Source organism: Bemisia tabaci, chromosome 9 (assembly GCF_918797505.1).
Source record: "Bemisia tabaci chromosome 9, PGI_BMITA_v3".
NCBI lineage: Eukaryota > Metazoa > Arthropoda > Insecta > Hemiptera > Aleyrodidae > Bemisia > Bemisia tabaci.
The window spans coordinates 26,509,525-26,522,708 of NC_092801.1; the positions used below are offsets into that span (position 1 = coordinate 26,509,525).

At 39.3% G+C, this 13,184-nt stretch overlaps 2 protein-coding genes across 2 annotated transcripts in view; one reads left to right on the forward strand and one right to left on the reverse strand.

The window, feature by feature from the left end:
- chp (leucine rich repeat containing G protein-coupled receptor chaoptin) overlaps positions 1–13,184 on the reverse strand; it is a 75,479-nt gene that overhangs the window by 61,050 nt on the left and 1,245 nt on the right. The gene's annotated exons all lie outside the window — the stretch shown is intronic.
- LOC109037654 (uncharacterized) lies at positions 9,773–12,237 on the forward strand. Its single transcript, XM_019052422.2, has 3 exons — positions 9,773–9,969; positions 11,048–11,308; positions 11,935–12,237. Exons 1-3 carry the CDS (start codon positions 9,913–9,915, stop codon positions 12,160–12,162), a joined length of 546 nt encoding a protein of 181 aa, XP_018907967.2. The 5' UTR covers positions 9,773–9,912; the 3' UTR covers positions 12,163–12,237.

Genomic DNA, 13,184 nt, shown 5'->3' on the forward strand with positions numbered 1-13,184 from the left:
GTCTCCCTGATAGCATCAATGGTTTGTCATATGCTTTGCTTTGCTTTTGCTTTTGCTTTTTGATTTTAATAACTTGCCCCACCTATCATCAGCAATTAAGATCCAAAATTATCCCTCCACTTTCTGATCTCAATACCATTCTTTCAAAGCTTTTCATGAAATCCCTCTCTCTTTTATAACAAATTAATCTCAGGATTTAATGTATTCTTTCCTTGTCCTTTCTTTTAATTTTGTGCACTACCCTTTTGTGACCCCTCCTTTTTAAATTTTCAAATTCTGTACTACACTACTTTGATCTCTCCTCTAAGGTGTTGATGGCTCAAATGTTAGAAGCACCAAATAACGTATCTACCAATCAACCATAACACCACAGCGTTCCACAGTAGATGGAGCCAAATTACAGGTCCTTTTAGGCACCATACGCGAATTCTGAGTTGAGGAACAAAAAAAGGACCATCCAAGCGTGGGATATATTACTCGTACACCGAACAAAATACAGGAACAGAGTAACGCACGTTTTCTCTCTAATAAGCTCGTTGAAAGAGACGTCTAATTTCAGCCTGATACAGAGGATGCGTTTATATCCTAACACCGATGGTCCAATCTATTTTGTCGCAAAACATCGTTAATCCGAGAACAACGGTCGATCTTCGGACATTGAGCCATCATTTTCGTGTACTGCCCATGAGCGTGTGAGTGTGAGAGAGTGCGAGAGAGACAGAAACCCTACAAACGGCTGAGCTCGCTTGTTTTAATTCGGGAGAAAAAAAAACAGGATTAGCGTTTGAACATGAGGTTAACTTTCTGTACGAGCGGGGTGAACATGGAGCATTGAGTTCTATCGGCGATTATCCTCAAAGAACTGAATGATCTAGACTCCAAAAAAATCCTCCCTAGGCTGGGTCAAATAAGCTCCTAATTTTCCTCTCTAGCTCGGAATACATTTTCCCGGCTCACATCCAGAGACCTATTCCGCCGTGTTAAGGAAAAACGCCGTATGAACCTTCAGGCGTTGCCAAATTTTAACCGATAAAACGCAAATTTCCTGGTGAACTTATGAATTTTTTCTTCCAATTTTTCAAGTAATTGTGTTTGTAATTTTACCTAAAGTACCTGAAAATTTCAAAGAAAAATATTCATAACTTTCCTAAAAAATGAACATTTTATTGACGGAAATTCGGCAACTCCCGAATGTTCATACGGCGTTCTCCCTAAACACAGCAGTATTTCACCTATTGCATGTTACATTGAGCACTAGAACCACTAATAATACCACTATTACCACTAGTAATATAGGTATAAAAAAATGACTCACTTATGTTTGCACTTCACTAATGTCAACTTAAAGTGATAATGGTTCCTTTCCATTATCCGCGGTGGTATAAGGGCTGGAAGTACCGTGATTGATTGAAAACCACTGTTATTAGACCAGTAGCTAAGGTATGATTTAAACCATTCTGCTACTTATTTCTGAGCCAAATCTCACGTAAAACACGATTTGAGCAACAAAAATTCTGAAATAACCCATAATCAAGATATATAATGTATCTTAACACGTAAATTCAAAACTTCTGGTAATGAAGAAATAGGAGTTAACGTGAATCAAACGTTACCGTAACGGGATTAGAAATTTGGCAACCTGAATTTCGGTGCTTCGGGTCAGCTGTTGCTCGTTTTTAACACTAAAAAATGCAAATGCGAGAAGAGACATTGCTCGATTGAGACAAGTAGCGATGTTCTTCAAGGTGCCACGCCGCGCCGTTGCGCCGTGAGTGCAAGTGTGATTCCTCTCGAGCAACTATTCTAACTCTCCGGAGCTCAAATTTCATATACGATAAATTGAAGGAGTTTTGAATCTGAGGACCCGCAACCCAGCGATCCTCTTTGAGATACCCCGCCACGCCGTTGCGCCGTAAATGCAAGAATGATTCTACCCGAGCAACTAGTTTAACTCTCCGGAGCTCAAACTGCATATCCGATGAATTGAAGGAGTTTTGAATCTGGAGGCCAGAAACCTAACGATTTTCTATATCATGCAACTGCGTGGTGACATACCTGCTTTCAGTTAAACTTAGTCGAAACATTTTATCTCGATTGTGAACAATTGTCAGAAGAGAATATACTAGTAGTAGGATTCTAAACTACCCCGAATCATTTTTTTCTGAAAATTCGTCTCATATTAAAACTCAGTAGAAATAGTATTTCTCGACTATGAATACTTGACAGGAGACAATGTTCGACTAGTCAAATTCTTTACTACTCAAAAAGAAAAAAAATTCCTCAAAATTCGATTTACCACTCTTTAGTGAAACTCATTTCATCATTTCCCTCACGAAGGAGCTTAACTTCATTCCAACCTTGCAAAATTGACTTAAACAATTCAAATTTGTACAAGAATGAACCTGAGCAATTTTTGTTAAAATTTGTATACATTTTCCATGATGTAAGATCAAAAATCAGTGAAACTTTCAGTTATACATGCTTAAGATTCTCCTGGAAACAAATTAATTTGTGAGGGGAAAATTGGCAACGTTGAATTATAGTCAAAATGAAATAGTATTTCTCGACTATCTTGAAAATAAGGCTAAAAAACAAGGAAAGTACACTTAAGTTAAGGATGAAATCGCTAAAATTTAAAAATTCAAAACGTTTCTTTTACTTCATTATCACCCGTGAATAGGGTGGACAGTGTAGCCTCCGAAACTTCGTCCGGGACTAAAATTAAGTCGTCACCTCCCGACAAAGGTATCACACGCGCCTTGCGACATTTCAAGATATCCGCCGCCATTTTATTTGTTACCGAGAAATTGTTAGTTGAATCTCTGTGGAAATTTCACTGCATTTTATCGGCAGCAAAAAGGAAATTCAGCGAATTTTTCAGACAGCTTCGTTGAACAATTTCTCTGTAAAAAAATAAAATGGCGGCGAAAATGTTGAAGTGTCGCATAGGGCGCTTGTGATATTTTGCCCGGAGGGTGGCGATGTTATAACCAAAAACCCAGAGAGACGTGTTGGATTGATCCATAAAAGCGCTGAAACCAGAAAACTTGATCAATTTATTTATAATAGTTCTTCTCTTTCAAACAGAGTTTTTCCTTATTTCCGTTTGTTTAGTCTTGCTTCCTCTTCTTGTCCTTTGATTTGCATTATTTCGTCTGTTAATTTACATAATTTATTCGTCCTCTCGTTTTTATTTCTTCCCCTTTTCCCTTCTTCAATAGTGGCTCGTTTGGTTGACATGTGGTCTACACATTTTTGTGAATTAATAACCATGATTTTAAATTTTTGTTCTTACTCACGCCTTGTTAAAACAAATCTTAACACGAACCAGCTCTTTAAAGAATAATTTTAGATCCTATGAATATTTTGTACATGGACTTTAAGTCAATCCATCATCTGTAAGGGGCGATACCACTATATTAACACGAGGGAGCGCGTTTGGTATAACTCCTCAAATGAAGGCGAAACGTGTGTGCGTAAAACCACCACGCCAAATGAACCGCTAAACGGAGCTGATAACAAAAGTGTTTTATCATCAAAATTTTTCGTTGAACTGAAACCTAGAAATTCTCTATACTAACTCATAGTAATTAAATCAATATTTCCTGTGTCCGAAATCTTCTCAATCTTAACAACTTCCCTCGTTTAGAGCTAATTTAGTTCTTTGCATAAGTTGAATAGATGAAGTCTGGAAGAAAAGCCGCCAGCTTCGGATCTAATCGTGACGTAGGAACGAACATGGACCTATCAGTCAATGAAACATGGTTTATTTTAAGGAGCAGACACCGATAAACGCCAGCACGAATCAAAGTCACAATTCTCATTAGATCTGCGTCTACTTGCTTTGAAGTAGAAATGTGCATTTTATCACTTGCCACCACCCTCTGTATTTTCTCTATACTAGTTGAATTTAAATGATTCAAATGGAGATGTTGCATGTGTGAGGAATTTGCGATTTGACGGTTGGTTCTTATGTAAAAGTTCGCGAGAAACACGATGGTGCCACTGGTTTTCACTGAAATTAACTCCCAAGCCCAAAAAAAGCTCTCAAGTTGAGGCCAAAATGGAGGGGATATCCCACGCTATTCTGAGAGTCCACCTATACATCAAAACAAACTCTCCATGCAAAGATAGGGAGTTAATACATTGACAGGGCTGCCACCTTATTTGAGGACTCCAAAACTGAAAACACGGCATCCCTGCTAATGTATTTGCTCCCTATCTTTGCATGGAGAGTTCGTCTTGATGTGGACGTGGACTCTCAGGATAGCTTGGGATATCCTCTCCATTTTGGCCTCAACTTGAGAGCTTTTTTTGAGCTTGGAAGATGATTTCAGAGAAAACCAGTGGCACCATCGTGTTTCTCGCGAACTTTTACATAAGAATTCACAGTCAAATCGCAAATTCCTCATAAATGCAACATCTCCATTCTAAAAGTGTTACGTCCGCTTTTCTTCGGACGATCTACTTTCAGTTTTCGTGTAATTTTCGGGGTGATTTTGGCAAGGCGGCTCGGCGGAGAAGTCGTGGGTGGACGTGGAGAGGCCGCGAGAGTGGAAGACAAAAGTAGTGATCTTGACGGGATCTGGTGCGGGAGTTGTAAACTGGAGTACTAAACGCCGGGGTCGGGGTCAAAGCCGGCCGAGGCTCGGGGCCCGGGGGGCATCTCCGTCTACTCTTTAATTATCCGAATTCATTCACCAGCATCCCAGCCCAGCACGCGGCCCGGCGCGCGCCCGTCCGTCGCACGTCACGACGTCACGTCCACCGAGCGGAACTAGCGCCACTACTCCCCAAAGCGCCGCTGTCAACTTGCTTCTCAGACATGTCACCTTATCGCAATGGATCGGTTGCGCTGGTCACAGAATCGTGTTTTGATGCTTGATTCTTGTAGATCGGCTAAGAAGGGAGATGCTGCATGTGTGCGGAATCTGCGATTTGACAATTGATTCTTATGTATAAGCTCGCGAGAAACACGCTGGTGCCACTGGTTTGCTCTGAAATCATCTCCCAAGCTCGAAAAAAGCTCTCAAGTTGAGGCCAAAATGGAGGGGACATCCCACGCTATCCTGAGAGTCCACCTCTACACCAAGACAAACTCTCCATGCAAAGATAGGGAGCAAATACATTAGCAGGGTTGCCGTGTTTTCAAGTTTGGAGTCCCCAAATAAAGTGGTAACCCTGTTAATGTATTTGCTCCCTATCTTCGCATGGAGAGTTTGTCTTGATGTAGAGGTGGACTCTCAGGATAGCGTGGGATATCCCCTCTATTTTGACCTCAACTTGAAAGCTTTTTTCGAGCTTGGGAGTTGATTTTAGAGAAAACCAGTGGCACCATCGGATTTCTCGCGAACTTTTAGATGAAAATCACCGGTCAAATCGCAAATTCCTCACGCATGCAACATCTCCATAATAAGATCCGTTCAAACAGGAACTTTCTACGTTCAATATTAACCGAAATATATTCCTTTGAAAAGTCGAGTTTTTGGCGTCATCCACCGCGGTAGTGACACCCTTGGTTTCTTCCACCTTGCTTTCATCAGTCGGTGTGACCAGAGATAAGAGACCCTCCACTAGTCTCTTGGCGACAGGTGGAAGCTTTTACTTTCGGGGATTCAACATTTCTTTATGGACAATTATAAGGGAGCGACCGGCATCACCCTTTTTTCGGCTGCAGGCCTACCTTCTGGGTGAATGATTTGGGTAACGTCATGAGCCAAACAAGTTTCCCAAACTTTGGTTTGTTTGCAAATTAAACTCCCAACACGATGTCAACCATCCATCTAGTAGGTAGGTCAACAGTTGAATGTTGAATCCCAAATGTAAAAGCTTCCATCATTGCCAATATAAGAATGAAGGATTTCTTGTCTCTGGAATTATTCAGTTGATTGTTCCTCGTCGAGCTGAATCTTTAGTTCCTCAAACTGAAATTCAGTACCTGAAACATTAAAAGATGCTCCAAACGTATACCGTTACCAACCTTTAATTTTTTGATCAATGGAATATAACAATTCACTTTGAATCTTCCTGTTATTCCTCGTAAAAATTGGCGATAAGAGCTGCGTTTCAAAATACCATAGGAATTCTTATAGCCGGCTAAAGAAGGCTACAGAAAATCATATAGCTGGTTGTAGAATGCGGAGAAAATCATACGGCCGCGGCCGGGCTATACGAAGCGATAAAAAATTATGCAGCCGGGCTATAGTTCTTATCGCCGGCTTTACACTTTATCTCCTGGCTTTTGCTTTTTCGCCATCGATTATTAAAGGCTATGAGAAATTGTGTAGAAATGTGTGTGCTTTGGAAATCATTAAGTTTTATATGGAACCACCTTAATATTTACAAAAAACACATTATATTTTCCTTTATTGCATATTTTTTTTCATCAATTAAAATGAGAATAATCCATACAGTATGTGCAAACATTTCAAAATCATGAGTTGAATAACGCTGACTCCGCCAGATTAAATATTAGAGCCAGACACAAAGCGGAGCGGCGACGCACTGGCGCCTACAAACCTAACAGGGATACTTCACGCATTGCGCAACGCGTGAAGTATCCCTGTTAGGTTTGTAGGCGCCAATGCGCGTTTCGCGCTGGCTTCCCGCCTGTCGCGCCGCAGCGTGCCACGGCGCTTGAAGCAACTATTTCACACCAGAGGTATTGCACGGTATCATACGAAACTGAAGGCGCTCTGAAGCAGAGCAGAAGCAGATGCAGAAGCAGATGCAGAAGCAGAAGCATTGCAAGTCTTATATGCCCCTTTTTCAAAGAATTCCTCAATTAGAAGCTTCAATTTCTCGCTCATTTTAGAGACAATGTATATATGATTAGTTTACCTATGCATATCGTGGTTTTCATGCATGAGCTAGAAATTGTAACTCCTTAAATACAAAATGCAGTCAAGTTCCTCCTCAGATGAAGGCATCTCAGTATTATTATTTGTAGTTATAAGCAAAGTTTTTAGCAGAGAGATGTCCGTCAAGTTGAGCTGTAATCAAGGATTTGGAAAATTAGCATCGAGGGATTATATACCGTTTAACAAAATTTAACTCACCTCTAAAGGTTTTCAACCTGTGGTATATAAGTAGAACTGGCTTTTATACCCTAAAATTCAGATCCCCTGCTCACTAAATTACAAACTTTATTTGTCTTTATGAGATATCAGTGCCTTTGATAGGACGGAGGAGGATAGCGCTATTGCTTCATCGAACTCTCGCCACATCCTGAAGCCATGTCCAGGATATCAGTATTTTTTCACGGTTAGGCCGACATTAGCTGTGACGAAACCGTATTAATGCCCAACCTGGAGCCGGCCGCCTCTGATGATGTTTGCCAGATTGTCGTCGTTCCGTAGTGTCATTTTTATTTTATCCCTAACATCGATGACGAATAAGGGTGTAAAATATGTATCTTTTAATTAGAACAACACGAAAATGGCAAAAAGCTGAGCCGCGCCTCCTCGTTTCCATAAAAAAATGTTTTAAGACATATTTATTTATTTATATGACCTCTCCTCTCCCATGAAAACAAGTTATAATACATGTGTATTTAATAATTTACAGTGAAATCACGATTTTATCGACGGCGATTTATCGCAATGTTATCGAGCAGGAAATCATAATAAATTGAGATAAAATTTCGATTTTATCGAACGCGGTCGGTCTCGTAGAAATATAATGGTGACAATATCGAGGATAATCGCTCAGACGTCGATGATCCTAGCAATTTTATCGCCAAAAACTCGTAAAAAATAGCATTTTTTTTTTCAAAATATTGCAATTCCTTCGTTGAAAAATGCATCTCGGGTTGCAGGAATGACGTAGCAACCAAACCAGTCTATATCTGAACAGAGTACCTTTATAGGAAGAGTATGACCATCGTGGTTACCACCTCTGATTGCCCCAGCCATCTTGGGCTGAATGGAGCCTCCCAGCCCCCAAAAATAGCCGTTGGACGCTGTAAGTAAATTTACATACAAAATGACTCAAAATGCAGTTGCATATGCATACCGCATAGCGAAATTTACTCAAATGCATTATTACGAAGTATTTACATAGTTTTCCGGACGTATTTACATAGTTTACGTAGATCGTGTGCTATTTTCGAGAAATACATCCTAGGTTGACAGCAATGGTTGGTGATAGTCGTCAAAAGTTAGTACTGACCCTCCTCCTCCGATCCTCAAAAACCAAAATAAAGCGCCGCCATTTTTGGGCCCTGAGCCCAGTGGCCATGCTCTCCCCATAAAGATACTCTATATTTGTACCTACAATAACTGCACTACTGTCCCTTTGAAATCAGTCGGTGAGGAGACCGCTCGGCTAATTCAGCGCGCATAAAAACGGGACACGGATAGCGCGTCGCGACCTCTCCACCGAAAAACGCGACGCGGCACGGCAGTTCCTCTCTCAATTAGCGGTGCTCCAAGTCGTGCCCGGATCAGACCGGAAATAAATAATTACAGTCGACTTTATTTCAGGGCCCGGCCTGGAATTCCCGCCGGCTCGCCTCATTTTCGAAGCCTTTTCAGCGCCTTCGCGCCGTCCCCCCACAGGTAGCCTCATTGCCCAACTCGACCACGGCTTTTGCAGCCATTCCCGAGTAGCACAGATTGTAATAAGTAGCAATGGAGAATTTGCATGCAAATTTTTATTGCTTCATCTGAAAGCGCTTGAAGAGCTGATTTCACAGTATTTTTCAAAAAAATTTCTTCATGGGAAATATTATAAAAAATATTTTTAAGTGAGAAAATGCACCGCCAAGTGACGTCATCTGGCGGCCGCGGCATTTCCCATTTAAACACGTGTATTTTAGCAGATTAGGTCATTTTGTCATATCTTCCCCAATAATTGTTCAATTCATGAACCAAGGGTATCCTCGTGTTCAGTTCACTCAGTAGTCTCAACTTTAACACGAAATTCATCTTTCAGACACCTGAAAATTCTCTATTACATAGTAAAAATATTGCAGTTCAACTGAGTGTTGTGTATGTTGTCTAGCTTCTATTTGAAGGGGCCCCGCTTACTGAAACTTATTGTAATAAAATTGGAATAAGTTGCACTTTTTCAATGCATTGCATATTGCCCATCTTTCTGATACATGGGATTCATTTTGTTGATCGTTTCAAAACGGCATAAATCGACTAAAGGATGTAAAAATATTGCAATTTAATGGTAAAAAAATCACAATTGTATCGAAATCATATTTCAATTTAATTACAATATTTTGGTTGCACTGTGGTGCTTGGGTTGCGAGACCATGGCTTTTGCAGTCATTACGAAACCATGGTTGTTGCAGCCATCGCGAAACTATGGTTTTTGCAGCCATTGTGAAATCCAGTCATTTTCCTTGGTCATGTTACTTTAGTTTTTTTGCTACTTGCATCGAAAGAACTAAGAATCCTGATGTCACGGGAATTTCTTCGGGGTTTTTTGGACACCGGAAACCCCCCCAAAAAATCAACTTAAAAACGCACCAAAACACAGGTTTTCAAAACGACCCTTATTATAGAGAAATGTAGAGGAACTAGGAGTTACTGGTATACAATACATGTTGCTATTATTTGTTGGGCCCTCAAATAAAGAACAATTCTAAACTCCAGAGATGGGTCTTTTTTTTAACTTAACGATATTCATCGAGGTTATAATCTTACGGAAGGTTACAAAAAGTTTTTAAGAAGAAAATCGAAGTTGCGCCTGACCCTAAAAACCATTTTTCTGTAGTAGAAAATTTTGTTGGAGTGGGGTCGTTATCAAACTGAAAAATTGGATCCAGTTGAAGATGATAGTTGATACTTGACCATTTGATAATGAGCTGCTTGCGCTTATCTGATTTTTCTCCGACGAACTTGAACTCTGTATCCACGTTTCAATTTAACCGTTCCTCATGTTCGAACGTATACTAAAAGTATGATTTCATCTCTGGGGTGCTCTATTTTGTTGGTCCTTTCATCGATTGTGGCTTCGGTGAGTTTAAATAACTTTAATTTAAGCAGTGAAAAAAAGCTTTATAAATAAATAAGTGAGAGCACATTTAAAGGGTTGACCATATTTATACGCAGCTGTATTCAGGCAATTTAAAATTGGCACGTGAAGATGAAATAATAGGTAATGTTTGGCGCACGCTAGCAGTGGACTTTTTTCAGTCATTTTTGGCGATCTTCAGTTGCTATACACGGAAATCTATTTTGAAAAGTGTCCCAAGTTTTCCTAGATGTTTAGTTAAACTTATCCTTGAAGTGTCTCTAGAATGTGAAATCGACAGGAAGAAATCTGCGGATCCCTTATTCCTCACTAAAACCCTCAAAGATACTCCAATAGCAATATAATTATATCCCTCTCTTTTTTAAACAACTCCTACGTCAAGTTGCAGTGTCCTAACGGAGCAAAAAACCTTTAATAGTATTAAAAAAAAAGTCTCACGTGCATTTTTTCCTATATAGCTGCGGTCGACTCAACGCTCTCGAATAAAAACTATTTGCGTTAATCTGTGGATTTCTATGTTTTGGCCATGTTTTGCCACTTTCAGTCAGCCCACCTGAAACAGTGGACCAAGGGGAAGGGTGGAGGGTAGAGGGGAGGGGTGGAGGGGGGCTACTATCCCTTCCTTCGTCCCCAAATAACGCCACCTCTGTGTTTGGATCGGTTGTTTTTTACGTATTTCATTTATCAGCGGATGGTGAGAGAAACTTTTGTTGTAGAATTTGGTGCATTTGAAGTATGAAACCGTTAATTGGATTGAATTTTGCAAAAAGGAACCAAGAGCATTCCAATGTTGCTAGGATTGAAAAACTTAAATTATTTGCAAACAATTACAGAAATCATGACAAAAATTAAATTTACAAACGTGATTTTTGTCTTGAGTTCATAATTTATAGAGAGTAAAGATAACTTTTTTAGATGATCAGTTTCTATTCGCAAGGTAAAAAAGTTGCACAATCTTAGCGACACTGGAATGTTTGTAGTTCCTTTTTGCAAAATGCAATCCGATTGTGACATTTATTTCCATTGGGAACTCATAAACCAAAACCTCTGTTGTTTGTAGCCAACTACTCCACCACAAGGCAAAAGCTTTGATGAATTACTAGATTCACTAATAGCCGCAGAGACTAACCGGCAGACTGTCTTGAAGAAGACACTAGAAGTGGCAACTGAACGGAAAAGCAATGTGACGCTTAAATTCTTAGAGGTCATGGTGGAGGCGGATGAGGCGTTTGTAAACATACGACGATTTTTCGATGCTGGTAGGATTTTTTTCGATTTCAAGAAAGGCAAATCAGACCTCAAGGAAGTAGAAGCATTCATGGTAAGAATGGCACCATTTCGTATCCCTTAAGTGGATCAAGTTCAAATGGGTGCATTTGAACTTTCATTGCTTTGAAAAATTACCTTCATAAAAATAAATATTACATATCGACGGTCTCGAATTGATGAGCATTGAACATATATATTTGTTCTATCCTTGGGTGAAAATTTGGTATTTTCGGGAATTGCCTCTGAGGGATTTTTTTTTTTTTTTTTTTTTTTTTTTTTTTTTTTTTTTTTTTTGAGAACCCTTGGTCAGATTTAAACCTATGTTTATGGAATCGTTTGAGCCACAAATTGCTAAATTTGTATTCGCCAAAATAAACGAAGCAATAAGATGGAAAGATATTTTTTCGCTACGATCTTCTGTGCTTTATCTTCAACTTGAGATAAATATGGTTGTTCAAATTAAAATTTTGTGTACAGGAAACAAAGCGAAAGGTCGCAAAGGATTGCACTGTTTAGCTGAAGTAGTGAATTTACAACAGGATCCACGACAGAAAAATTAAATTACATCATTCCGTCAGTTTTCATTTTTGACTTGTATTTGTTTTCACTTTTCACGTCACTACTCTTTTTTTACTCTTACTTAATACTACTAAGAAAAAACGTTTATCTTTACTCCAGAAAACTGAGCTCTTGCGAAAGGAGAATTTCTTGAATGATCAAATGCTTAAGCTGGCCGAAACTCACAAAGCTGCAGAGGCTCAAATGCACCAGGATCTGCCCCAGGACACATTGAGCTTAGTGCAGCCCATAATTGTCGCCCTCAAGGAGAGTGAGGAATTGATAGCTCCACTTGGAAAACAATTCCAAATTAATTTGGAAGCGACTAAAATAGAATCACCCACATGAGAACATGAACTTTCAATGTATCCCTCACGCCTGAATGATTCTATGTATAGAATATTATTGACATCATATTTCTCTTATAACTGATTTTTTCAATAAAAATGTGTAGCATACGACTTTAGTGTTGGCTTATGCAAAGGAAGAGGGGAGGCGGCCGCCTGCCCCCTTTTCTAGGAATTTAATTTCTTTCTATTAAGCGGTATATATTTTCTTTTTGTGAATGGTGATTTATTACAACAACAACAACAAATAAAGGGCTCTAGGGGTACCAAATTTTCATAATTTTCCCACGAAAGGATCCTTGAGCCTCCTTTGGCCAGGTAGAGACCCCTCCCTATTTCGCTTTTCAAAATGTTGCTCCACCCCCATCCTCCCTAAATTTTAATCCACGCGCCACCATTGCTCCATTTAAATGCTATATTAGAGAGCTTGGAGGAAAGAGAGAGAAAAGTAAATTAAAGGTAAACTTTGACTGGTGCAATGGAGCATTGTATGTTATAGCTGTAGCAAGTATAAAATGGAACAAATAAGTCCCTTTTTTACAATCAAATGTAAGTTTCGATGGATCTTATAGTTACTCGAACAGATTTGCGTCTTTAGGATAGTTATGGGCAGTTGAACGAAGACTGAAAGACATTTTTAATGAAATTTCCGTCTCAAACACTAAACGGTCCTTTTCTCAAAAAACTTTATTTCACGACTTGCCGACCTTCTCGATAACATAGCAGCGATAGACGGATTTAGTGACTGCGTCATTTTGGAGATGTCTGATGATCTAATAGATTTTTGACAAATCGAACCAAAGCTATAAAACATAAACTTAAATCCAAAATTCTGTTTATAATTTATTGTCTCAGTTCATACCGGTAGTGCCTTTAACAATTCATAAATCAATCATTGACTCGTTGAACACTAGAAATTTCGATTGAAAATATCACTTATATTGATGCCACTAACAATAAATAAATCAATCAGTGACTCATTGAATACGAGAAATTTCAATTCAAAAAATCATTTATATGCAC